The following is a 26,104-nucleotide window of genomic DNA, read 5'->3' as shown; positions in this document are numbered from 1 at the left end:
ATGCACCAAGAGCTTGTAACACTCCAAAGAGAAAGGAAAACTTGAAATCACATCATATGACCCCTTTAAAATATAACGCAATACTATCTTCTTGTTTACTGAATTGTTGTATAAAATCATATTTGCACTCGTGCGATTGCTCTCATACAGGGGAATAAAGTAAGTCATTCAGGTTTGAGTAAATGATGGCATAATTAAAGTTTTTTTTTTTTGGGTGAACTATTCCTTTTACATTTTTTCCCCCTATTTTTAATGAAATAATACTCTAAATAAGAAACTAAAACTGCCAGCAGGTGGCAGTAATTGTCTTTATGAGTCTTTTATTCAATTCGTTCAAACGGCTGATTCATTCAGGAATTCAGTAAACGGCTCACTTTATTAATGGGCCTTTGAATCATTGATTCGCCCGATTTGTTCAAAACACGGATTTATTCAGAAACTAAACACCACTGTGTTGCTCAGAGACGCACAACAGTTCTGCTGTGGCTTTATATGTAATATTTTTGTTGGCAAAACAGAGCAAAAACAGACAATATTGTGTTTAAAATACAACACAATATTAACCTCTTATTTACTGAACCGTTGTGTAAAATCACATTTGCAGTCGTGCTATTCGGGACAAACAGCACTCGTGTGATATTACTCTCGCTGCTCGTATGATATCGCTTATCATGTGATATAAATATGAGACAAAAACTCATACAGGAGCATTTTTGTCCCAATATCTTGAATTTTAGGGCATAACTGCATTTATGGAGTTGTTGCCCTGCATCATATTACAATCAACTGTATGAAATGTATAATGATGTACAGGTCTGGGGGTCGGGCCAGTGCGTTAACTGCGTTAAAACATTTTAATCACGTTATTTTTGCATAACTAGTTAATTAAGTTAAGACATTAAACTGACAGCCCTAATATATATAGGCTTAAATATTTATTTATTTATTTTGTACCATCAGATTACAATAAAATATTCCATGAAAACATGTTTTTTGGATTCTGTCGGTATTTTTTGATGTTCTCCACAGTACAATTTAACAAATAACAAATAACAAAAAAAAAAAAAATTGCATGCATCCGCTATAAGATTATGTAAGACCACTAATGACCACTCACAGCTCCTGGTCGAGGGACAGGAAGCTCTCCGTTGTACGTGACCCACTTCACATCAGACATTTCCACAGTCACCTCTGTCTTAAATTTGCCACGCGAGAACACCTCGCTGATATCAGTCACATCGTATGCACATACTGCCGAAGACCGATCTGTTGAGCTCCTGCATACACAAACAGATCATCATCTTTTATAGGCTAAAATTACAATATCAAATCTGTTACTAAACTGGAGGAAAGAGCCAGACTATCCTTTAATTATCAGTCCTACCATTAAACAGATCTATATGACATGTGACTCATATCCTTTACTTAGTCTGCAGCTATTTTACAGTGAGTTATACTGATGTGTTCTGAAGTGCGGATGAGATGTTTTGTTTTGTTTTTTACTTTATTTCATAAAATATTTTCACAATCTGCAACACTAACAAAATTCATTAAGTCCAGTTGTTACAATTCCCGTTGCCTATGTGGTGTGAAATCTGATCAAAATCTGTTTTCTATAAATATGTTGCAGTGTCAGTGGTCAGAAGAAAACTGAAATGGATTCTTCCCCTTTTGTAAGAATCATACAATTTACATTAACTGTCCAAATCAGTGTTATTTAAGCATAATTGAAATACTATTATAGTTTTTAATATATATTTTTAATTAGTTTTTAAATAATTTTTTTTTGGTATTTTGCATTTTCATTTAAATTTTAGTTAATGTGTGATTTTGCCATTTTATTAATTATTGTTTAAGTATGTCTAAATAGTTTTTATTAATTTTGATTTCAGTTTTAGTCAAATTACATGAGTTAAACTATATAAAAATGCGAACTTTTGCTTTGTCATCTAGCTGAAATAAAATGTTTTTTTAAATATTTTAATTAATATTCATAATAATTTTATTTAAAGTAACACAAATGTTTTTGCTTGTTTTTTTTATAATAACCCTGGTCCAAATTCATTAATTTTCAGTCATTTCTAAGGTGTGGTCACATTTACATTTGTTCTGTGAATTTTCACAGGCGAAATACAGTAATTTTAATAAGAATCAGGCAAAGGTGAAAGATTTCCCAAGCAGATTTCACAATAGGTTCAAGTTGGTCATACAGACTCACAGCACTGACCAACAAAAAGCTGCTTGGTTTGAAATTTCGTCAAAATTTCCTTAATGTGACTGCACCTGTACTCTACACAGTGAACTATGTGGTGAAGACTTAATAGGAAATAGTAAATAACTAAACAATTGAGCAAATTCAGATACAGAATGTGCGGAAAAAAAAACTAAACTTACGACTGAGAGGTGAAAACAGCATAAAAGACACTTTTCCTCCATTTCTTGTGGTGGACATGAAAGACGTCCTGTATGATGTAGGGCAGGCTGGGTTCAGGGACAGAGCAGTCCAGACGAGCCTTCAAGAAAGAGGTCCATTTCCTCTGGAGGGTCCTTTGACCACCCATGTCACCCTGCAGTATAGGAAATGAAATGTCTTTATTAGATCAGGGCTAAATATGCCAAGGTAAAGGGATCTGTGAAGTATTACCTTGCAGACTCTGGCAACACGCGATACCACAAGCTTGTTGTAAAAGTCGTACTCCACGGCGTTCTCACTGAAGAACATGTAGACTTTGTCATCGTCACCCTCAGGACTGTCCTCGCTTTCTGGGACCACGTCCATGTAGATGAAGTTTGGCTCTTGAGTGGGTAGAAAAAATGTGATTTTCACTTTGTTCGAAGCAGTGCTGATATTGAGGTGTTGATATGACTAAACTATTGGTAATGGTAACTAAAACTAAATTGTTTTGGTAAGGAAAATAAAAGTAAATAAAAGATGAAAAATGTGCACAAAAAAAAAAAAGAGGAAATGTAGCCTTGGCAACTAACTGAAATAAGTTTAAGCTGAAATAGAAATAGCTATATATAAAAATAAAAAATTAATAAAAAAATTACGAAAGCATACAAAATTAAAAAAAGATCATTCAAAATAATTATTAATACTGCAACATCATATAAATAATACTAAAATAACTGATTCTGAGACAAATTTCTTATGTCAATGGCATCATTTTGAACAATAGTTACCTTTTTTGAAAATTGTTTTTTACTAAAAAATTTAAAAAAAAATGTAAACTTAAATGTTAATCAAATTCTATAATTGATATGACATGTTCTGTTATTAAAGCTAAATATAAAATAGGATATTCACACAAGGCCTTTCATTATTTTACTAATAATGAAACCTGTGATTAGTCTTTGTTTTCTAGATGACGTTTTGTCATAACATCTGACATACCATTGAGCCAAGAGCTCTTAAACACTGTCCGCAGTGAAATGGGAGAGGTGCGGAGAATAACCGGCTCTGAACCCAGAAAGTTTAAGGATGTGGCAGAATACAGGTCTTGATCTGTGACAAAAATAAATAGATAAAATAAATAAATAAAATGTATTAATTAAATACAGTGAATTACAATACATTTTAATAGGATAAATTAATTTAACCTTAAACTATTTTTAATAAAAAACAACAAAGAATCAAATAATCAGTTTATTTAAAGACCAACTAAAATACAATAAATTACAATTAAGATTAATTACAAAAAAGATAAACGAAATACAATAAATGTAAAAATAATTAAATATAATAAATAAATTAATTAATTAATAGTTTTTTTGATAAAGGGGGAGGTTCAGGAAACAGTCCTCCATAAAATGCGCTGCACACATCTGAATATTTGGGTTGAACTGGTCTGGAACAGTGTTGTAAATACAACTTAACCACTGATTTTTAGTCATGTCCTCTTTTGGAAGGCTGTAACACAGTTCGTAGTTTGGGAAGAAGGAGACGGGAACCGGTGAACATTCAAACAAAACTTTAATAATAAAATAAACACAAAACAGCGCGACAGCCCCTCGCGGACGACTGTCGCGCACAAACAAAACCAAAACACAAAATAAAATCCAGGCCTTGTCCTCTCTCGTCCAACACTGTCGTCACTCCTCCTTTTATCCTTCCGGAGCTCCTCCGTGGGACTCGAGACCGGTGAGTGGCGCAGGTGTCGTGCATTAGCATTTACTCCACCGGCCTCGCTCTGTTACCACGGCTCTCGGCCCCGCCCCTCTCGTCACAAAGGCCAAACAAAGTATTTTCGCTTTCGCAACGAAACGGCGGTGGCAGCAACAATAAAGTTACGCCTTCTTTCTTTGCGTGAACATTTGGGCGGCGTTATGCAAATCTTCCCACACAGTGATGTAGACATGTGGGGGCGTGTTTAAACGAGGCGTTTTAGGAGGGCGTGGACGAGTCTTAACTTTTATAAAGAATATCTCTTTGGGTTTGAGACTTTAGTCTTTGCAACTTTAGGGATCTTATCTATTCACGAACAGCTTGAAACACTCCAAAGAGAAAGGAAAACTTGAAATCGCATCATATGACCCCTTTAAACTATCTGAAAAAAGAAAGACATACATACCAACCATGACGGAAGAGGATCTCTGGAATGGATCGAAAGGACATTTCCCCCTCCCGTCTTCCTGCTTTCCCTCTAGTTTTAGCTGCCCGTCACCATACGTCTGTTCAAACACAATGAAAACAAGGTGTTTTTTAATCTTGTTTTTTAACTGCATGACACTAGCACCTGATGGATCACATGAATCCTAATGTCACACACACCAGGAAGAAAGTGATAGATTACGAGATGCAAACAGTGAATACAATGACAATGTAAAAGCCATGTTTTTAAATTTTGGAAACAATTATTTAATTTTGTTGTCTTTATAATTTAATATTCTTTTATGATACAAATATTATTTTTTATTATGTGGTCATGTCACTTACTATGTAATCACAGGTGGGGCTAAAAGCATTTGTCCCACACATGTACATCACGCTGTCGTTCATTTGATGCAGCATCCGCACATAGTTTCGACAGTCGATCTGAAAAGATAATCAATCAGATGCATAATTTTTTTTTCCATTTTTCAGAGTATTTGCATGTGTTTATGTGTCAGTGAGCATGTGTGGCAGTTACAGAGATATTTACTCACGTCAGGATGTTTTCCTTTAGAGGTGCATTCCTTTTGTTTCTCCTCTGTCACTTTCCAAAGCACCTGATGGGTGGAGAAAAATCAATACAGACTATACAGACATGCCGTTTTGAAACAGGGTCAAAGAATTGTGTTATATTGTTGCCAAGAGATAAAGGAAAGGAAACCAAACCGGCACCTTAGACTTTGCAATGCTGATATCGTTTATGTCAAGGGCGTAGATGGCTTCTCTCGCCCCCAACACCAGCAAACCCAGATCCTCCCTAATCAGCATTGTGGAGTAATTCCAAACACCTTTCTCTTTAAATGTGATCACATTGTTATCTAAGGACAAAAACATACATGCACGTTGAACAACAATGCCTTATCTATTTGTCATTGAAGTATAATAACCAAGAATTACATTGAAATTGTTCATTTGCTCTCAGGGTGGAGATGTTCCACAATCAGGGTTCAAATAGAGTTAAACTAAAAAAAAGGCAATGAAAAAAGAGGTGCTTTATCATCGGAAGCTGTTTGATCATCAACTTCAGGAGGTCAATGTAAATATTAAATATATTTGTAAACAATATGCAAGTAATTTTATTTCCATTCATTTTCTATAAGGATTGGAATTTTTCAACCCTGTTATCAACATTTGGGAATTCAAAAATCAAAATACTAAAATATTTGTGATTTTTTTTTTAAATTTTCTAGCAACAAACATGTATATAAAAAACAAGTTTATACAATTGATCAATCAATCAATCAATAATCTAGAATGCGTTGCAAGTAACAGGGTTGCAATTAAGTAGTTTAGTACCAAATATTCTTGATAAACTAGCAGTTACATGACAACTAAATATTTTTCATAAAGCAAAATATTTGTTTGATCATATATTCTTACATGAACTGGATGAATGCACTCAACACTACAATTTGTGTAAAAATTTAAGAAAACTGAATTACATTTTTAAAGTGTCTACCTATTATGGTGTAGAAAGTGACCAAAAGATGTTATTTCCTGGGTGTCAAAATGATAGGACGTTTATATTTTTGGTAAAAGGGGAAAATCATTTGGTAACAGGGTTGCAAATTGCACACAATATATCGGACATGTTTAAATATTGTTAGTAGGTTTTTGGCCATTAAATTTATACAACAATGAATTGAATATAATTTTGATAGTTTATGCCAAAATTGTGATTTACATGATCATATTATTATTATTTTAACTGTTAGAAACAGTCAAAAAGTTCAAGACCTCAGAGGGTTCATGTCAAAGTCACCCTAATAAGAGGATGTACAGACATCTTGTGTTAAAAAGTAGTTATTTTCATGTTAAGCAACTTTAGATAATAGTTTATAACATAACAAATGGAAAAATATACGATTTGTGTAATATATTTCAACATATGCTAATGCTAACACTTAGCTCATAGTTGTACATAGTTATATCTCGCCTAAGATGAATCTGACCTTCATATTAAAAGTTGCAAGTAACAGGGTTGCAAATTAAGCTAATACAGTACTAGTTTGGTACCATATTTTCTTAGTAAACAAGCAGTTATATAAAAACTACATATTTTCAATAAAGCAAAATATTTGTTTGATCATTCCTTCTTACAAGAACGTAAGTAACAGGGTTGAAGACTGAACTAGATGCTAATATTTAGCTCACAGTTATACAGTTATAATCTCAACGAACATTAATCTTACCTTCATTTTGAAAGTTGCAGGTAACGTGAAAATTAAACTAATACTTAGAAGTTACTAGTTTTATTACCAAATATTCTTGATAAACTAGCAGTTTTATACATATTTCCCATACAGCAAAGTATTTGCTTGACCATAACGTAGGTAACAGGGTTGAAGACTTGATGCTAATAATTAGCTCACAGTTATGCACCTTTATAAACTCAATGAAAATTAATCTTACCCTCATACTGAATGGTTTTTCGTGGGATACTTTTCAGACTGCTCCATCCATTGTAGGCACACACCAGGAAGATGCCATGCAGGACGATGAAGAACAACAGAGGAGAATACATGGCTAAAAAAAACTATAAAATTGATACTTCAGGGGAAAAAAACAAATCAGCTTTTAAATCATGCTTTCCATAGCCGACTGCATTATGTAGGCCTCCGTATCCAGCATATACGTTTATCGTTTGAGTTTTTTCGTGGCTGGAGATGGTAGACCATGATGCAGGATGCTGAAGTGCTGGAAATGAAACTCGTCCGCCGTCCTGTCTACATCTGTAGAACAAAAACAGCATTGAACTAAGATCTATTTCAAAAGACACACATTAATTTGATCCTACTTCCCAAACATGAAGATTCACCTAAAGGCCTGTTCCTGCATGAACTGCACTGAACTGTAAACTCCGAATGGAGCGTAACAATAGAACACTAAACCCCCCCCACTTAAACTCATCCCTCAGTAAACACCTCGACTCAAAGCTGCTTTACCTAAACAGTCTTCGCAATACTGTATTTAACATCGGGAATTCAACGGTGACTCATTGTTGTTGCACCAAAGCAGCACGCTGACAGATCACAGCAATTTGTGCTCTCCCAGCGTTGAAAACAAGAAACACGGGTCGTGTTCGCGCTCAGTTTGGGCTGGATGTGTGCAAGGACTTAAACAAGGAGGCAGTCTGAGACATGTGCGGATTGGGGTACGAGGATACCTGAAATTGTTGATGCCTGAGGGAGAAAACGAGCAGCTTAAACTGCTGCGTGTTCGCGTGAGGCCGTGTGCGATCATTCCTAAGCGTTTGACATGTTTGAGATGTTTACATTCAAAGGAGATGCTCTTGACTGCACGGCTGAGCAACATCCAAAAGTTCAAGATCAAGACATAATGACCTAAAACTGTGAAATAGAACAAAATAGCATGTAAAATAGAAGTCTGGCATGATTTTCTGAGGAAAATGTGAGTGCAGCAAAATAAGTGAGCATGGTTTTTTATTCTACTTTGCCTAATCAAAACAGTTACTGGTTAGTCAAGTACAGGCCTACAGGATGAATCCAATGAATCATTCATTTCACTGCAGACAGGTTTGCTGTTACTCATGCCTTTAAAGAGTGTGTTCATCAATCGAATCATTGCTGAGTAAGGACTTATTGGACGAGCCTCTCCACATGTTCACATTCTCACGGGGCTCGGAGACTTGAACAGTTTCAAACACAGCCAAGATTTGCATACTTGCCAACAGTGTGCAGCATTAACTGTATTTGATGATAAATGATAATAAAAAGTAGTGCTGTCAAACGATTAATGGCGATTAATCATCCAAAATAAAAGTTTTTGTTTACATAATTTATGTGTGTGTATATTTATTCTGTATATACACTGAACAAAATTATAAACGCAACACTTTTGTTTTTGCCCCAATTTTTCATTAGCTGAACTCAAAGATCTAAGACTTTTTCTATGTACACAAAAGGCCTATTTCTCTCAAATATTGTTCACAAATCTGTTTAGAGTGGCCTTTTATTGTGGCCAGCCTAAGGCACACCTGTGCAATAATCATGCTGTCTAATCAGCATCTTGATATGCCACACCTGTGAGGTGGATGGCTTATCTCGGCAAAGGAGAAGTGCTCACTAACACAGATTTAGACAGATTTGTGAACAATATTTGAGAGAAATAGGCCTTTTGTGTACATAGAAAAAGTCTTAGATCTTTGAGTTCAGCTCATGAAAAATGGGGGCAAAAACAAAAGCGTTGCGTTTATAATTTTGTTCAGTGTATAAATACACAGACATACAGTACATATTTTGAAAATATTACATGTATTTACATGTATATATTTATATTCATATAATTTATATTATATAAAAATATATTTGATATATAAACAACATTGTTCTGAAATATATGATTTTTCTGAAATATATGCATGCATGCATGTGTGTGTATTTATAAATACATAATAAATATAAACAGCACACACTTTTATTTTGGATGATAATCGCCATTAATCGTTTGACAGCACTAATAAAATAGTGTTACTAAAATATATATATATATATTTTCAAATTATGAGTTTTCAAATTATAAATTAAGGCACTTTATTCCACTGTTTTATTTTATTGAAAGATTGATTAAAAATGCAATTTGTACATACAGTACCTTAAATATTGTCATCCAACATATATATTTATGTTTATATTTATACACTAGCACTGTAAAAAAAAAAAAAATTAAGGTGCTTTTTATTTATTTGAACAATCAAATTCTTAATTATTGCTACCTACCTGATATATAAGTCTGTAGCATTAACTATAAACTAATAATAATGATTATACCTTTTAAAAAGGTTTTGAAATAATAAATAGAGGCACTCATTTATTTATTTTTATTCATTAAAATGTAGAAAAAAATTATTATACATTTATCATATCATAAAATTTGAATTCAATTTGAAAATACAATTACTTAAATGCAGCTCTTCTAAGATAAAAAAAAAATAAAAAGAAAAAAATATTTGTAATATTTTTGGGGAAATAAAGTAAAAACTGTCAGGGTGACACAGCTGTCCTGATATGATAATGAAGCTAAATAAAAAAAAAAAAAAAAAAAAAAAAAAAAAAAAGCCTCATTAAAGTAATGCAATTATTGAAAAGTAAACCAGAAGTTTGACATATTTCATTATTTATTTGCCAAATCCAAAGTCATGTGATACAAACAAAATGCACAAAGAGAAAAAAAAAAAAAAAAAAAACATGAAACAGGAAGTGATATCAATGACAGCTCATCTACAGACCCTCATGACACGTTGTGTTCATTACAAAAGTTAAAGCTATAAAATCACTTTAATATCTGTTATGTCATACTGTCACTTTGCACAACTTGTAATTCCAGCTTCACGTATAAATATAGGCCTTTTTAACTGACCTTTAAGATAATGGTTTCTGAGTATTCAAGTGGATCAGGTTGAACTAACACTCAGCGATTCATTAACCTAGAGCTTTCCAATGACACTCCATGTGTCACTTATATTGCGAAATACTTTTACGTTGGAAAAACACACCCAGTTCATGGGGTTAGGCCTTTGTTCATTCAATTCCCTAAAACAAATACGCTTTATTATTGTGAATGCTGGAGGTGGCGTGCATCAGTTAAAGCTTAAAGCTCTTTGTAGAACAACAACAACAAAAATGCAATTGTACCACTACTATAGTAAATATTTTGCAAACCACGGCAGTAAAAAATTGTATTCAGCCTAAAAGTGCAGGTAAGTGAGTAAGTGCACCACATGAAGACTTGGGTAAACAGACAGGCGTGAAAAAAAGCAGCATTCCCTTCCAGCATTCAGGCAAGTCTGAGCAGGACTTGAGGAGCTGTTGAGTTTATCTCAGTGTTTTAAGTGTGATATGTCACACATTACAGTGGCCCCCAAAAATACTGGGAATCATGCTTAAAATGTGTATATATCAACAAAATATCACAGAAAAGTGATTTTTCTAAATCACTTTTCTGAGTTAGTTTTGCAATTACATTTACTCAACTGCTGATTTTTAGTAGATATATTAAGTCCTCACAAGTGTCCTATTAAATCAACCAAAGCAAAGGTGAATTTAATCACATTAACTGAGCAGCATCATTTGACAATGACAAAGTTAATAGTTTTCGTCCTCATTCTGAACAATACATATATTGTTTTATCATTTAAAATGCTTCAGACTTGTGCTTGTGCTATTGTTATTCAAAAATTTATGCAATTTGGTTTGATACTTTGCATAAAAATAAATGTAATGACATTTAGATATTTTTAAGTGTACAAATACTTTTTGGAGCCATTTTAAAAGTGCAAATATAATATTGTACATCTATTTAGTTGTCGTTTCTTCTTTCATTAATTTTTCTCTTGATCAATACATTTAGTCTAAGTAAAGTGAAAGCATAATCCACAATTGGATTCACAATAAACCCTGAACACACACACTAATATACACCAGAAAGACTAGCGCCTAATTAAGTATTTAAGTCTTTCATTCTACTAAATTAGACTAAACAAATATTACTACAACTCGCCCAAAAACATAAATCAACTCACCAGAGATGTCAGGAATGCTCTTGGACGGCTGAATAAATGTCTCTCGTATATTGTTTCAGAAGGCATGTACGCATCGACAGTAAAGTACAGTCTTAACCCAACCCACACCTGAGTGATACCGTGTGACGTCAACTTCCGGTCGTGAGTCACCTGTCAGCTGCCTCATGCTTGTAAAAAATAATAAAGACTGCAAGTGACGTCGCTAGCGGAAGTGCAAGTGTCTGAGAGTGCAAGTCTGAGAATGCACATCTGAGAGTGCAAGCGCCAGCTGCAGCCAGACCCTTCTCGAAATATCAGATGTTGTAGTATAGAAGATGACCTGTACTTTTTTACACTATTTTATTTTATACTTTTTACATTTGATTTTATTTTTGTATTTAGTTGTGTCTTAGAATGGCAAAAGTTTAATGTACGTGTAAAATTATATAATAAAAATAATAGTAATATCAATTTAAATTATTTTATAATATATATTTATAATGGGATTCATTACAGCCAATCAGAAGGGCGTATGGACGGGTTCTCTCTGCAAACGCACTGCAGCTAAATATGTAAGTTGTAGCGAATCAGCTCATAAGGGAAATATCAATAATTAATCATAACTAGTTATAATTAATTATAAATATATATAATATACACGCTCGTTTCGATCATCAGAAGGCGAATTCATAGATACTAAACATGGTAGGATTACATATAGGCAAGATGACAGGAATGGGTTCCATCATAAGCATGCATAGAATAGTCTAAAAATATCAAAGACAACATACACGATGACCTGAAGGATATGTGTGTTCATTCAAAGAAAGGTTTTCCTATGAATTAATTAGTAGAAAAGTCCATTTCTACTGTGCATTGTGCCTCTTGCTATGGAACATGCAGTGATTTTCCCTGCTTCGCATTCCTCTAGGCAATAAACCCAGTGATATCAGCGTTGGTTGCCATGGAACCAGAGGCCTGTTCTGCCCTCCTGCGGTGTTACGCATTTCGGGGGAAGGGTCCATAGGTCCTCGTATGGCTTGTTAACTGAGGGGTGTTACAGAGTATTTGTTAAATATAGCTAACAAAATATATATTGTGTGTTTGATTGGTCCAGACGCTACAAAGTACACAATCAAATTATTACTGATTAAACGATTTTAACATTATTCAAAATACATGGGCTACTCAGTGACTGTTACAGTCTTTGTCATACAATACACTTAATTGTTCACTCGTAGGTCACAGTTTGAACGTTTTTGTTTCCTTTAAGTTATTTTCAGGATCTGAGATAAATTATCTATTGTCGCTTTCATTAAGGCTGTTAGAATCTTGAACAATGATATACAAACTCAAATTAAGCCATTTTAGTATTATGAAATACTCATTCGTAAGTTATGAATCATTGATGCTTTAAAAGTGTTGATGGAATGAAAAATTCAAGAAGAAACGTTCTAAAAAATCCACAATGTTGGCTACAAACACCTTAGATTACTTCAACACTGTGTTTACGGATAATGCAAGAGATTTTTTAATATTTTCTCTTGACAGGACATATGGGCATACATATTTAAGAGTGATTCTTTAATTAGCCACTTATGAGTACTAGAAATCCTTAAATTACTAAAATTGTTTATTATTATTCTAGCACTCATACTTCTATTTAAGTGTGCAGTGTTTCTAGTAACTACAAAAATTTTAGTAGGCTACATTGTTGCAAATATTGATGACATTTTATTACATATTCATTAAAGTCAAACAATAATCAGCAGGCTGCACATGAGGCCATGCGAAATTTATTGAATGCAGTTGAAATCGAACATGTTACTTGAACAATATGACAGCACAGCGCCTGAAAGAAAATAAGAGAGAGAGAGAGAGTGCTGGAGAGATTAGAGAACACACGCTGTACAGTTTTCTATCGTGCTCATTTACAGTTTAATAACCCTTGTTGGTGGCTCGAAATAACATTTGTTTCCAGTAGTACCATTCTACCGTATATTCAGGGCTGTGCACATATTTCCATTCCAAACACCGACACATCACTCAAACTACTCAAGAAATGTTGGAATGGGAGAACAGGTGTGCAATTTTATGTTTCGAGAGGCAAGCACCAAAAATTACTGCAGTTTTTACAATTCCTTCTGAAATAAAGGGCACAAAAGGAAGGCCGTTTTTTTTTTGTCAGGCAACAAAGCCTCTACCCGTATACTGCCACATTCTGCCTTAAAAGGATTAAAGGTGTGGTTTCATTTAGCTACTATAATCTAGCGAATTTTTGCTGGCGAAATTAAGTTGAATACCGCTTGCAGATTTCGCAACAGATTCACACAAATTTTGCACTTTGGCCAATAAAAAGCTGCTTGGTTTGACAGTGACTTCTTCATGGCTTCACTGTTACCAATGGACCTTTTCGCCAACGAAAATTCATATTTTCACCAAAATTTCACTAAGATGATCACACTTTAAGGGTAAATGCTAACAGACTGAGATTCGTAACATCTTAAAATGCCACACAGACTCCAGGCGTAAAAATGCGGCATGTTTTAACCCCTTATAAATTATTTTTATTATTTAAAATAATTTACCAATCAAACGATTTAGCCCTCAGTCGCAAAACACGGAAATGGCTCCAACAATCCGGGAAAATATATCATTTGGTAAACTGCTTTTAATACTTTTGTGTGACCCGGGACAGGAAAATACTTCCGATCAGTCACCACAAGCATACATAACAGTACAAAAGTATTTTGAAAATAATTATGACTCCAGCACATGATGTTATTCATCTTCATCCATGGAAATATCGTTCAAACAATTCAGTCCACCTGATTTTTGTTTAATCGCACCGACAGAAAGGTTTGGTTTTCTAACCCCTAGTCTTATTTAAGACCTTTTATGAAAGATAAATATTGATTAAATAGATCATTATGCTGAACATTTCCATCAGTCGGTCCAACCCCCCAAATATATATATAAAAAAAGCAAAAACATCTACAGGAACGGAATGAAATGAATTCACAATCCTGCTGTGAATCAATGCCATTAGATAATGTTAAAACCCATCAAAAGTGGGTTTGGCCTGCAAACTAAATCACTCACTGCACATTAGCACACTGGTTAATGTATACTAGATATGACAGGATTCCCTTACAGTACTAAACTGTTATAATCACAAGCTATGCATGTGAGAACCTTTCCATAAGCAGCCGTACAATCGTATCAGGACAGTCGTAAAAAATCATTCAAATAAAAACATAGACAAAAAGCAACATAAGGCCACACGTCAACATATGTGCGAGATTTCTGTACAAACTAAGAACATTCAGTGCTTTAGTGTACCAAATTAAAATAACAGGTCATCAATGACAACTTTTCATTATTTTCCTTTTTTTTTGGCACATTTATATAAAAACAACACGTACGCGGTGCAGCAAAACAACTTGAATCACACAGTCTCACATGAGTTTGATCCATTTGCCACCCCATAGAGTTTTACATTCCAGTTGTGCATAATCTTGTGTGTCCGAACGACAACTGACGGAAGAGTGTAAAAAGTGTTGTAGGATTCCATTATGTACAAACAAGTGCATTGAGATTGTGTACGTCTGCCGTCGAGAAACACTAGGACTTCACGGCCGCTACTTTCTTCGGCGTTCCTGATTTTTTGGTCTGCCACAGGTGGCTGTGGATCGTGATGGCATCGACGCTTGCCGACATGGTCTTGGCTGGAATTTGGCTGAACTGCTTCCTATCGGAGTTGTACTTGTAGAGGCGGTCGATCATCTTGCGTGAGATGGTTTTAGGACCGATGCCGGTCAATTTGTTGATCTCCTCTGTGTCAGGGCAGTTGGTGTAGAGCGAGCGGAACTGGCAGCCGGAATCTCGGAACAGGATCAGGAAGTTGTTGGCCCCTGATTTCTCCATTTCCTTGAGAAAACAAATAAATATGATGAATAAAATGTATAATATAAATTTAATGGGGGGAATAAAATTAATTAATTAAATTAACACATAAAAAAACTATTCAACATTACACAATTTTAATACATTTTTTTAATTAAATGCACAAATTAAATTTATATTATGTATTGTTTTTTTATTCATTTAATTTATTTGTTAAATAAAATATCATTACTAAATAATAATAGTAGTAATAATTGTAAAATGGACATGCTTACTTCCAAAATCTTGTTTTTCTGTCCTTCGTTGACTTTGCCAGCCAAACAGCAATGTGCCAAAGCATTCTGAATTATATGCTTATTTGACTTTGCACTGGGCTCCTTATATAATTTGGGACCTGCAGCAAAGAGGTGGTATTATGTAATGTCATAACACAATATAAAAGTTATTGTACCTTCGGAGTCTGCTGTTCAACCTCCAGTCCTCTAGAGGGAGCTGTCACCTGAAGTTCTGAGCATGTTTTATCCACTTTATTCTTCCTGTAAAAAGGGGCGCGGCCATTTGCGAATTTTATGGGTCTTGCTTCCGGTCTCATCCGCGTCCAGCTATTTTTAGCTGTACAAAACTGCTCGTTTTGCTGCTTGATATTGCAAATTGGTGTGTCTTACCATATTATTTTAATGTATTATCTTAATTACGAACACATTGCATGTTGTAATTCTTCTAATTCGGCTAATGAACTGTAAGTCTCGCCCATAGGCTCACTTCTGCGTTGAAGAATAAGGTGGATACATTAAAATTTAATTATGTTCAGTATGTTCAAACGTTTGGTCATTTAGAAAAGCTTAGATGTAGACAGTATACAGGTTCCCTCTGCTGGACTGGAGGTAGAGCCGCAGCCAATAAATATTGTGAAAAATGTTAGTATTTTAACCTGTGTATTCGGTGTTGGACGTCAGTGAGGATGTGGTTGAACCATTCTCCCAGTCTTTCTCTCCGTTACGGCTGCTGGAGCGAGTGGGTGACAGGCAACCGTCTGCTGAGTCAGGCCTGCTGGGATGACATGAAAAACTGAGTCCTGCAATCCATCAGATTCTGATACATTACTAACAACAACTGCTCTCATGCAAAATCAAGCAGTGACTGAATTAAAGCTCTTAATCATAAATAATATTTTTTTATGCATGTAATTTCCCTGGTATCAGCATCAAATGAAACAACAAAAATAAAATACTTTTAATGTGACGTATTGGAGAAAGCAACAGAATATTAAATGCATGTTAAGACCAGCAACATGTATTAAGAAGTTTAATTTAAAAAACAGTTATTTTAATAACATTATGGAAGCTTCTAAATAAGCCTCTAGCAAAAGTGTGAAGTGCAGATCTTTATTTTTGTGTTTTTGAAGTTTCAGTGCCAGTGTAAAGGGTAAGTGACCTTAAATCTTTGCTTGTTTAACAATGACAAAATGAAACAAAAAAAGCTGTGATGGGTGAGCTATAGTAGCCATCTTTATTGTTCAAAGATGGGGGATCGTTCCTCGTGTTGCTGCCGAACTCAAAGCAAAACAGGATGTTCTTCTTGAACAGAAGATGGAAGCGCAAAGAGTCTTTCTTAACTAGGACTGACCTTCTATTTCTCACACGAGGAGAGCTCAAAAAGAAGAAAAGACTGCCAGATGCTAAGCTATTGCTTCTAAGAAGCAAGAACATTCAAGAACAAGAAGGAAAAAATACAGAGAATTCAAAGGACACTGGGTTAGTATTGTACAGTAAAGCTAGAGAAATATATAGAATTGCAGGGAAACAAGGAAGTAAACATATTCTCATTCTGCTGACTGCTTGAAGTGCTTCTTACCTTTGTGTTTTCTTATCTGAGTTGACACTGTCATTATCAGCAAGAGACGCCAGAGACAGGCTGGACACTGAAAAAACACGAGGTCGTGAACCTGGATGCAAAACAAAACGGGACAGGACCCACAGTTACACAAGATAACAGCAAGCCCGCCAAACTTTGTGTTACCCTCATAACAGTACAGCTCTCTGCAATTAAGGTATTATCTTTTTAACTTCTTCAAACTGTCTAAACACACACAAAAGAGTGTAATTTGAAAGATTCCTAAAAGAATTCAGCCAGATTGGTTAAATTAATTCAAAAGAGTACTTTGAAATTAGTTAGAAAGTTAATAAATTGGTTAGAATAGATATTTAGAGCAAGTAAAGATCTAGAGTACTTGTTAGAAGGAAATACAGAGGGATGCAGTGAGCTGGACAGGAAAAGGCTGAGAGTAGCACAAAGCATGCAGTGCCGGGCTTTGCCAGTAGGGGATGCCCTTTACCTGCCGTGACCCTGACAGGAGTCCTGGGGGTGTTCAGTATGTTCAAACGTTTGGTCATTTAGAAAAGCTTAGATGTAGACAGTATACAGGTTCCCTCTGCTGGACTGGAGGTAGAGCCGCAGCCAATAAATATTGTGAAAAATGTTAGTATTTTAACCTGTGTATTCGGTGTTGGACGTCAGTGAGGATGTGGTTGAACCATTCTCCCAGTCTTTCTCTCCGTTACGGCTGCTGGAGCGAGTGGGTGACAGGCAACCGTCTGCTGAGTCAGGCCTGCTGGGATGACATGAAAAACTGAGTCCTGCAATCCATCAGATTCTGATACATTACTAACAACAACTGCTCTCATGCAAAATCAAGCAGTGACTGAATTAAAGCTCTTAATCATAAATAATATTTTTTTATGCATGTAATTTCCCTGGTATCAGCATCAAATGAAACAACAAAAATAAAATACTTTTAATGTGACGTATTGGAGAAAGCAACAGAATATTAAATGCATGTTAAGACCAGCAACATGTATTAAGAAGTTTAATTTAAAAAACAGTTATTTTAATAACATTATGGAAGCTTCTAAATAAGCCTCTAGCAAAAGTGTGAAGTGCAGATCTTTATTTTTGTGTTTTTGAAGTTTCAGTGCCAGTGTAAAGGGTAAGTGACCTTAAATCTTTGCTTGTTTAACAATGACAAAATGAAACAAAAAAAGCTGTGATGGGTGAGCTATAGTAGCCATCTTTATTGTTCAAAGATGGGGGATCGTTCCTCGTGTTGCTGCCGAACTCAAAGCAAAACAGGATGTTCTTCTTGAACAGAAGATGGAAGCGCAAAGAGTCTTTCTTAACTAGGACTGACCTTCTATTTCTCACACGAGGAGAGCTCAAAAAGAAGAAAAGACTGCCAGATGCTAAGCTATTGCTTCTAAGAAGCAAGAACATTCAAGAACAAGAAGGAAAAAATACAGAGAATTCAAAGGACACTGGGTTAGTATTGTACAGTAAAGCTAGAGAAATATATAGAATTGCAGGGAAACAAGGAAGTAAACATATTCTCATTCTGCTGACTGCTTGAAGTGCTTCTTACCTTTGTGTTTTCTTATCTGAGTTGACACTGTCATTATCTCCAAGAGATGCCAGAGACAGGCTGGAAACTGAAAAAACACGAGGTCGTGAACCTGGATGCAAAACACAAAACAGGACAGGACCCACAGTTACACAAGACAACACCAAGCCCGCCAAACTTTGTGTTACCCTCATAACAGTACAGCTCTCTGCAATAATGTTGCTAACAGTCTCTCTAACTCCTTCAAATTGTCTAAAACACACACAAAAGAGTGTCATTTGAAAGATTCTTAAAAGAATTCAGCCAGATTGGTTAAATTAATTCAAAAGAGTACTTTGAAATTAGTTAGAAAGTTAATAAATTGGTTAGAATAGATATTTAGAGCAAGTAAAGATCTAGAGTACTTGTTAGAAGGAAATACAGAGGGATGCAGTGAGCTGGACAGGAAAAGGCTGAGAGTAGCACAAAGCATGCAGTGCCGGGCTTTGCCAGTAGGGGATGCCCTTTACCTGCCGTGACCCTGACAGGAGTCCTGGGGGACTCCATCACATCTCTGTGGATGGACTTGGGCCGTGGTTTCCTCTGTTTGGCCCCCGCAGGACGCGGTTTGACAAGCGTGTCCATGTCCTTCATAAGCTTCAGCTGTTTTCTCCTCAGGTACTCCTGTTTGATAAATTCCCGTCGGGCTTTGTCTTCTTCCTTCTTCATGCGGTCTTCCTCTGCTTTCAGTCTGTGGAAAAAGACAAATATTGTAATTAAGAATGAGGGGGAGGAGTTTAGATTTAGTGACTGACAGCTGGGCTGGGTGTTACCTGGCCTCTTCTTTCTTTTGCTCAAGCTCCGCCTCCAGCTGTTGTTTCCTCTGCTGGCTCTCCCGTTCTCTTCTCAGCCTTTTCTCCAGAAGTGCTGCTCGCTTTATGGCCATGCTATCCTCTTCCTTCATATCATCCTTACAACATGAACACATTATCAGAATGGACATTAAGAATCTCTGTTAATGTCTTATGTTCAGGTCTATCAAGTATCTGAACAAGGAAACTGAAGGCAATATACTGATGTTGATGTGACCAGTCTGGATGAGCCAGATCCACTACACTGCTCAGACTCCCTGCAGAACACTAACACCATAAAATAAATTATTTATTTGACTTAGTTTTCTGACCTAGATCAAACAGCTGCATTTTCTAGGGATCTGTCCCAAGCTAACCTCCTTCTGCGACTAAAAATAATTTAATATGTTATATAGTCACACAGCATTTTCCTGAGCTAAAGCTATGATAATACGCCATTTTGGGTTATAACTGTGGCCCTTAACAGATAAAACAGCTAGATTTTTAAAAGTTTCTTAATAAAATGTAGCAGGCACTTGCCACCACACTGCTTAAGTGTTCTGGATAGCTGCTAGAGCATTGTTAGCTGTTTGCTAAGTTGTTCTGTGTGGTTTTAACAAATTGCTAGGCTATTGTTAAGGTTCTCTAGGTGGTTAATTGCTGGCCCAAGACAACATAGCTCGCCATCAAGTCAAGAACATATCCTCAACAAACCATATAATTTAAGTTAGCATTCATGTTACCAAATGGTGTGTGACAAGAGTTGATCACACCTAATTTTAACACGTAAATTACCTTAAAGACATAGTTCACCCAAAAATGAAAATCGTCATTAATTACTCACCCTCATGTTGTTTCAAACCCGTAAGACCTTCGTTCAACTTCAGAAGACAAATTAAGATATTTTTGATGAAATCCAAGCGCTTTCTGACCCTACATAGACAGCAATGCAACTGACACGTTCAAGGCCCAGAAAGGTAGTAAGGACAACGTTAAAATAGTCCATGTGACATCAGTGGTTCAACCTTAATTTTATAATGCTATGAGAAAACTTTTTGAGTGCAAAGAAAACAAAAATAACAACTTTATTCAACAATTTCTTCTCTTCTGTGTCAGTCGACGTGCGCTCACAAGAGTACTGCGGATGCATGCGGAATAAATTGTTGAATAAAGTCATTATTTTTGTTTCTGTATTTTTTGTTTTTGCACACAAAAAGTATTCTTGTAGCTTCATAAAATTACAGTTGAACCAAGTTCATATGGACTATAGGCGCTATCGCACCGGTGGAACCTTTTCATAGTTCCTAGAACTATTGGCGGAAGTTCCCGCTTTTTGCCGTCTTGGCAGCGCAGGAACTAGGAACGTATTTAGTTCAAGGAATTCAGTTTGGGGGAACCAATTTAGCTCGAAACACCAGCTACCTGGAAATCCATGTAAACATAATTACTCCACGAACATGGAAAATACCAATAACGGCATTTCCCTGTTGTCTGCAGCGTTTTGTTCTTTTCACAGTCTCGATGATAACACTGCAAGTTGTCATATGAGATTTAGTCTGATTTTTGTGCTCTTTTAATCTCGTAAATTGTGTGTTTACATTCCATCTCCATTATCACGAGACCCATGAGACACATCAAAAACAAATCTGAATGTGGCGTCCTCCATTCATCGGTTGATGTTTGTAAATGCCATGAATAAAGACGTCACCTGGGCCGCTTCAGAGTTCCTGCTGCCGGTGCGAATGCAACCAGGAAAATGGCCTGAGGGAGAAATTGGTTCTCCATGCTGGCTAGTTCCTAGAACTATGTTGTGCGAAAGCGCCTTATTTTAACGATGTCCTTACTACCTTTCTGGGCCTTCAACGTGGTAGTTACATTGCTGGGGGTCAGAGAGCTCTCGGATCTCATTAAAATATCTTAATTCGTGTTCTGAATTTTTGGGTGAACCTTCCCTTTAAGTTCAAACTGCTAACAGTAAGCTATAGCAATATTGACACTTGCCTTAGCATTCACCACTAAGTATTCACATATGGTAGTAGTAGAGTTTATTTACGAGGTTTCTTAATCTACAGATTAAGACAAGGATCCTCTGACATTCATATCTACCTTGAAAAAGAATCCACAGCACATTTTCTGCTCATCGTCTAGATTTTCCCCTGAAGTCTCCTTCTCGCCTTCCTCTTTCAACGCCTGTCCATCCAGGGGCTTGAGAACAGACAGTGGAACCTCAATCAAATTTTTGTTGGTCTGATGGGTGATGTCAACTGGCTCAGTAGGAGTGACAATGACGGGCTCCATTACAATCTGCGACAAAATCTGTGACACACTAGATTCCACAGCCGGCTTAATCGCATTTGTTGGCTTCTTAAGCTGTTCCCTTTCCTCAGTTGGTTTGTTCTCCATCTTGCTCTCCTCTCCCCTATCTACTGGCTCCTTGGCTGACAAGTCAGCGTCTTCGGTTACAGCCTGTTGGGTTTCTTTGGTTGGGGAGGTGATGGTACCAGCAGAACATTCAATTGACAATGACTCAAGGCCTTGTTCTATGTCCTTGTCTGTGGCTTCAGCTCCTGATGGTGGTTTCTTCTCTTTTCCCAAATAAGAAAATGAGCAGGACACGGACTGAGATGGGGAGAACCTTCTCAAGCGTGGTATGCTGTCCACAGACTGTGGAACGGTCAGGACTCGGCTGAAAGGAGTGATCTTTAGCTCACTGGGTCTGGGTGTCCTTGGTGTCTTGGAATGGAAAGAAGCAGACTTCCTCTTAAGGTTTGTAGGAGAACGGTGCGTAGCTCTAGGAGAATCTGCAGGTGAGGGAGAGCCTGAAGAGCGTGCCCCACTCCTTCTGAGCTCTCGCACTTGCTTCTGTGGCGAAGGTTGAGTTGGCGACACAACCCAAGCCTGTTGCTCCCGCATCTGCATGATTACCTCCTGCTGCTGGGCCAGCCGCTGCATCTCACTCTGCAAGAAGCTCAGGGAAGCATTGAGCTTCTCAATGGAGCGTGTGTATTCCATCAGGTCCGCCTCGGATGTACCGTCCTCCCCCGCAGACTTCACCGGAGACTTGATGGGCTGAGGTGTCTCCGCTGGCGTCTTGCTTCCCTCTGAGCTGGGAGTGTCCTCTTGAGAAGGTGAGGTGCCATCTACTCCTTTCCTCTTGACAACTGTGAGGAAAGCACTGCGTCCCATCTTCTGACGGTGCTGGGTAAAAGCAGCCTCTACTTTCTTCTTCTGAGCCTCAATGGCTCGACGCTTCTCTTCAAGTCTCATGCGCAGCTGCACCATTTCTGCAGCCATGGCCTGGGCCGGATCCTTGGATGGCTGATGTGCAGGGCTGACCTCAGGTGAAGGAGCCCAGGAAACAGAGTGAGGAATGCCGAGATCTGAACTGTCTGGTGCTGTGCTTTGGGATGCAGCAGCTTTGGCCTCCACGTTTGGATTCAGTTTACGGAATTTCTGCTCAGCAAAGCTGGTCATCTTAATCCCAGGTGTAAAAGCAGGGGCGCTTCCGGCAGGGGACTTGCTGCTTAGGCTGCTGGGACATGGGCTTGTAGAGCCCTGGCTATGGCAAGCTCTTGCCTCAAAGTCTTGATCCGTATCAAGCTCCATACTGACAGTACAATCCCTAAGGGATGAGTCCTCATCTAGGGTCTCTTGGATGTCCTCCGTCCGCACATGTATGCCGGTGTCTACTTCAGTGGTGGATGTGCTAGCAACCCCTTTGGACATTTCTGAAACTGAGACTAGCTCCCCATCCTTTGCTTCAGGGTTCAATTCACTTTTATTCTGGAGGTGAAGAAAGAAGCCCTCACTGGGCGCATGGTCCCTGGGGCTCTGAGATTTCTTCTCTGAGTTGTGGATGATCTCAAGAGCCTCTTCGATGCTAGGTGGCCCTGAGCCATTTAGACGGCCATTATGGTTTCCTGACAGGCTGTCAGGACAGCCTTCCTCCTCGATGCCCATGTTCTTTCCGTTGACAGGCTGAAAGGACAGGTTTCTCTTGATGCCCCTGGTGCCGTGGGGTATCTTGAAACCAAAACCTTCAGTGCTGACAGACCGAGTCATCCCTCGGCCAGTGGGTGTTTGATTGGTGCTCTCTTTATCAAATGGGATTTCAAAGGACACTCCCTGAGCAGCAGACCTGGAGAAAGAAGAGAGGATGGTATCCAATGGCATGTAGTTTCAAACTCGATGTCTTTAATTCTCAATAATGAAATTAATTTGCACTTACTTCTTCTCTTTGGGCCAAGTACCCATGAAGCTTTCCACAAATGACATTGAGGTTGATCGCTTGATCTCACCTGTACAGCACACATAACTAATATAGTACTGGGTGCATTTCAAATTAAAACTTATATTTTGTTATCATAAAATTTTTTTAGGTCTTTTAACTTTACCTGAGCCTGAATTCTGTGGTTGAGGTCGGAGAGGGAGACTTTAACATGAACATAAAAAAATATGAATATCCATCCAATTTTACATTTGAATTTTAACAGGCATTCAAAGTAAATAAAGTAGAAAGGGGAAGTTTTCAATAAAAGAGACTTTTGATATACCTTGGTCTGTCCGGACTAGGAGGTCTTTCCATGAAACTTCTCTTTGTGACTTTTGAGATGGGCACAGATGGCAGATTTTTCAGTGAAGGGGCTGGTGCTATAAAGGACAAGACAAATGTGTCAGTATATAAACATAAACACCATTGGCTAATAATTCTGGGAAATACATTCTATTGTAATATTAGTCTACCTTCAGTTTCCAGCACCTGAGGCTGGACGAATGGCGGCTTAACAACCTCGAACCACCAGAAGAGCTCAGCCATAAACACAAGATAGTTATTCTGTTAAAAACAAACAAACAAATTAACTTGCATTGCAAGCATTTTTTTCCAAAATAATTTGCATGCCCGTATAAAACTAGTATGTGTAATATTCCTCCTCTCCCACAAGATGTCTCTGCAATTCTCTCAATCCTGGTAGTGCATGAACGGACACCACCTGGAGACAAGAGTACCCTTTTCCTTCAAATTGAATTAAATAGCTTACACACATGGTCAGAATTGTTGGTACCCTTGTTAAATATGATCAAAGAAGGCTGTGAAAATAAATCTGCATTGTTAATCCTTTTGATCTTTTATTAAAAAAAAATCACAAAAATCTAACCTTTCATTGGAGAATATGAATTTAAAATGGTGGGAAATATCATTATGAAATAAATGTTTTTTCTCAAATACACGTTGGACACATTTACTGGTACCCCTAGAAATTCTTATGAGTAAAATATATCTGAAATATATTCCCATTCATATTCACAATTTTGAGCACACCAGGGTGATTATGAACATGAAATTATCCAGCCATGGCTTCCTGTTTCACAGAAATATAAATAGGAGGGAAAACAAAGCCCAAATTCCAAATTAATCACCCATCACACTGAGAAAAACCAAATAATATATTTCTGATGTGCAGCAAAAAGATAATTGAGCTTCACAAATTAGAAAGTGGCTTTAAGAAAAGAGCGAGAGCAGTCAAAATTCCCATTTCCACCATCAGGGCAATAATTAAGAAGTTCCAATCAACAGAAATGTTATGAATCTGCCTGGAAGAGAACATGTGCCTATTAGGGTTGGGCCGATAGACGATGTCATCGTCCATCGCCTATAGCTGATAGACTTCAAGATGTTGAGCCAGCATCGTCCGATGTCATCGTCCATCGCGATGTTTCACTGTAGACATCATCCGATGCCAATTTTGTAGACATCGCCCAACGCTAGTGTCTATATCGTCCTAATGCACGGTGAGAAGGAGAGTTTGAGTGGCCAAAGACTCTTCAAGGATCACAGCTGGAGAATTGCAGAAAAAGGTTGAGTTTCGGGGTCCGAAAACCTTCAAAAAATTATCAAACAGCACCTACATCACCACATGTTGTTTGGGAGGGCTTCAAGAAAAAAAATCAAGAAAAGAAAATTCTTTCACCAAAAAACAATCTCCAGCATATTTAGTTGTCAGACACGACTGGAACTTCAAATGGGACTGGCTTCTTTGGTCAGATGTAACTAAAAAATTAGCTTTTTAGCAGCAAACACTCAAGATGGGTTTGGTGAACACAGGGATAAAAAGTACCACATGTGTACAATGAAATATACTGCTGTATTTTTAATGTTATGGGCCTATTTTGCTGCTGGAGGTCCTGGACATCTTGTTTAGACACATGGCATCATTGATTCTATCAAATACCAACAGATAAAAAAATCAAAAAGTGACAGACTCTATTAGAAATCTTATAATGGGCCATGTTTGGATCTTCCAACCGGACAATAATCTAAAAACAAACCTTGAAAACAACACAAAAATGGGTCACTGGGAACAAAACCAAGCTTCTGGCCTGGCCATTCCAGTTCCCTGACCTGCACCATATAGAAAATGAGTGTGTTGACCTGAAGAGGAGAAGCACCATCATGGAGCTGGGAATCTAAAGGGTCTGGAGTGATTTTGGATGAAGGAATGGTCTCTGATGTCTTGTCAGGTGTTCTCTAACCTCATCAGGCATTATAGGAGAAAACTCCTATACTATTTTGGCAAATGGAGGTTTCAAAAAGTATTGAATAAAAGGGTACCGTTAATTGTGTCCAATGTGTATTAGAGAAAAAAACATTTATTTCATAATGATATTTCCCCCCATTTTAAATTCGTATTCTCCAATTAAAGGTTAGATTTTGTGAATTTTTTAAATAAAATACCAAAAGGATTAACAATGCAGATTTATGTTCATAGCCTTCTTTGATCATATTTAACACAGGGTACCAACAA

General features: G+C 37.0%; 2 protein-coding genes across 7 annotated transcripts in view; both read right to left on the bottom strand.

Moving 5' to 3' along the window:
- LOC107679835 (semaphorin-4E-like) overlaps positions 1 to 11,325 on the bottom strand; it is a 17,300-nt gene extending 5,975 nt beyond the window's left edge. The window contains exons 1-10 of the mRNA XM_016475529.1: positions 11,193 to 11,325; positions 7,064 to 7,383; positions 5,324 to 5,469; positions 5,146 to 5,208; positions 4,937 to 5,035; positions 4,572 to 4,671; positions 3,395 to 3,505; positions 2,645 to 2,796; positions 2,395 to 2,567; positions 1,118 to 1,277 (exon numbers count right to left, since the gene is read on the bottom strand). Of these exons, the coding sequence (XP_016331015.1) occupies positions 1,118 to 1,277; positions 2,395 to 2,567; positions 2,645 to 2,796; positions 3,395 to 3,505; positions 4,572 to 4,671; positions 4,937 to 5,035; positions 5,146 to 5,208; positions 5,324 to 5,469; positions 7,064 to 7,175 (1,116 nt within the window). The 5' untranslated portion in view covers positions 7,176 to 7,383; positions 11,193 to 11,325. The remainder of the gene's footprint in view (positions 1 to 1,117; positions 1,278 to 2,394; positions 2,568 to 2,644; positions 2,797 to 3,394; positions 3,506 to 4,571; positions 4,672 to 4,936; positions 5,036 to 5,145; positions 5,209 to 5,323; positions 5,470 to 7,063; positions 7,384 to 11,192) is intronic.
- A 1,626-nt stretch (positions 11,326 to 12,951) lies between these two features.
- Positions 12,952 to 26,104, bottom strand: part of LOC107679834 (calmodulin-regulated spectrin-associated protein 2-like) — a 48,771-nt gene continuing 35,618 nt past the window's right edge. For 2 of the 6 annotated variants that reach the window (XM_016475527.1, XM_016475528.1), the window contains 11 exons: positions 24,045 to 24,135; positions 23,855 to 23,951; positions 23,696 to 23,733; positions 23,530 to 23,599; positions 21,408 to 23,439; positions 19,284 to 19,420; positions 18,981 to 19,201; positions 18,493 to 18,583; positions 17,570 to 17,688; positions 15,353 to 15,471; positions 12,952 to 15,101 (listed from right to left, as the gene is read on the bottom strand). In XM_016475527.1, the coding sequence (XP_016331013.1) occupies positions 14,796 to 15,101; positions 15,353 to 15,471; positions 17,570 to 17,688; positions 18,493 to 18,583; positions 18,981 to 19,201; positions 19,284 to 19,420; positions 21,408 to 23,439; positions 23,530 to 23,599; positions 23,696 to 23,733; positions 23,855 to 23,951; positions 24,045 to 24,135 (3,321 nt within the window). In that variant the 3' untranslated portion in view covers positions 12,952 to 14,795. Of the gene's footprint in view, positions 15,102 to 15,352; positions 15,472 to 16,008; positions 16,128 to 16,703; positions 16,770 to 16,931; positions 17,023 to 17,569; positions 17,689 to 18,264; positions 18,331 to 18,492; positions 18,584 to 18,980; positions 19,202 to 19,283; positions 19,421 to 21,407; positions 23,440 to 23,529; positions 23,600 to 23,695; positions 23,734 to 23,854; positions 23,952 to 24,044; positions 24,136 to 26,104 lie in introns of all 6 variants that reach the window. The other 4 variants (XM_016475524.1, XM_016475526.1, XM_016475523.1 and 1 more) reach the window with 4 other exon arrangements.

This window comes from Sinocyclocheilus anshuiensis, unplaced genomic scaffold, assembly GCF_001515605.1.
Source record: "Sinocyclocheilus anshuiensis isolate Anshui unplaced genomic scaffold, SAMN03320099.WGS_v1.1 scaffold756, whole genome shotgun sequence".
In the NCBI taxonomy this organism is placed as follows: Eukaryota; Metazoa; Chordata; class Actinopteri; order Cypriniformes; family Cyprinidae; genus Sinocyclocheilus; species Sinocyclocheilus anshuiensis.
Note: the sequence above shows the minus strand (reverse complement) of the source record. Positions and strands in the feature narration are given on the sequence as shown.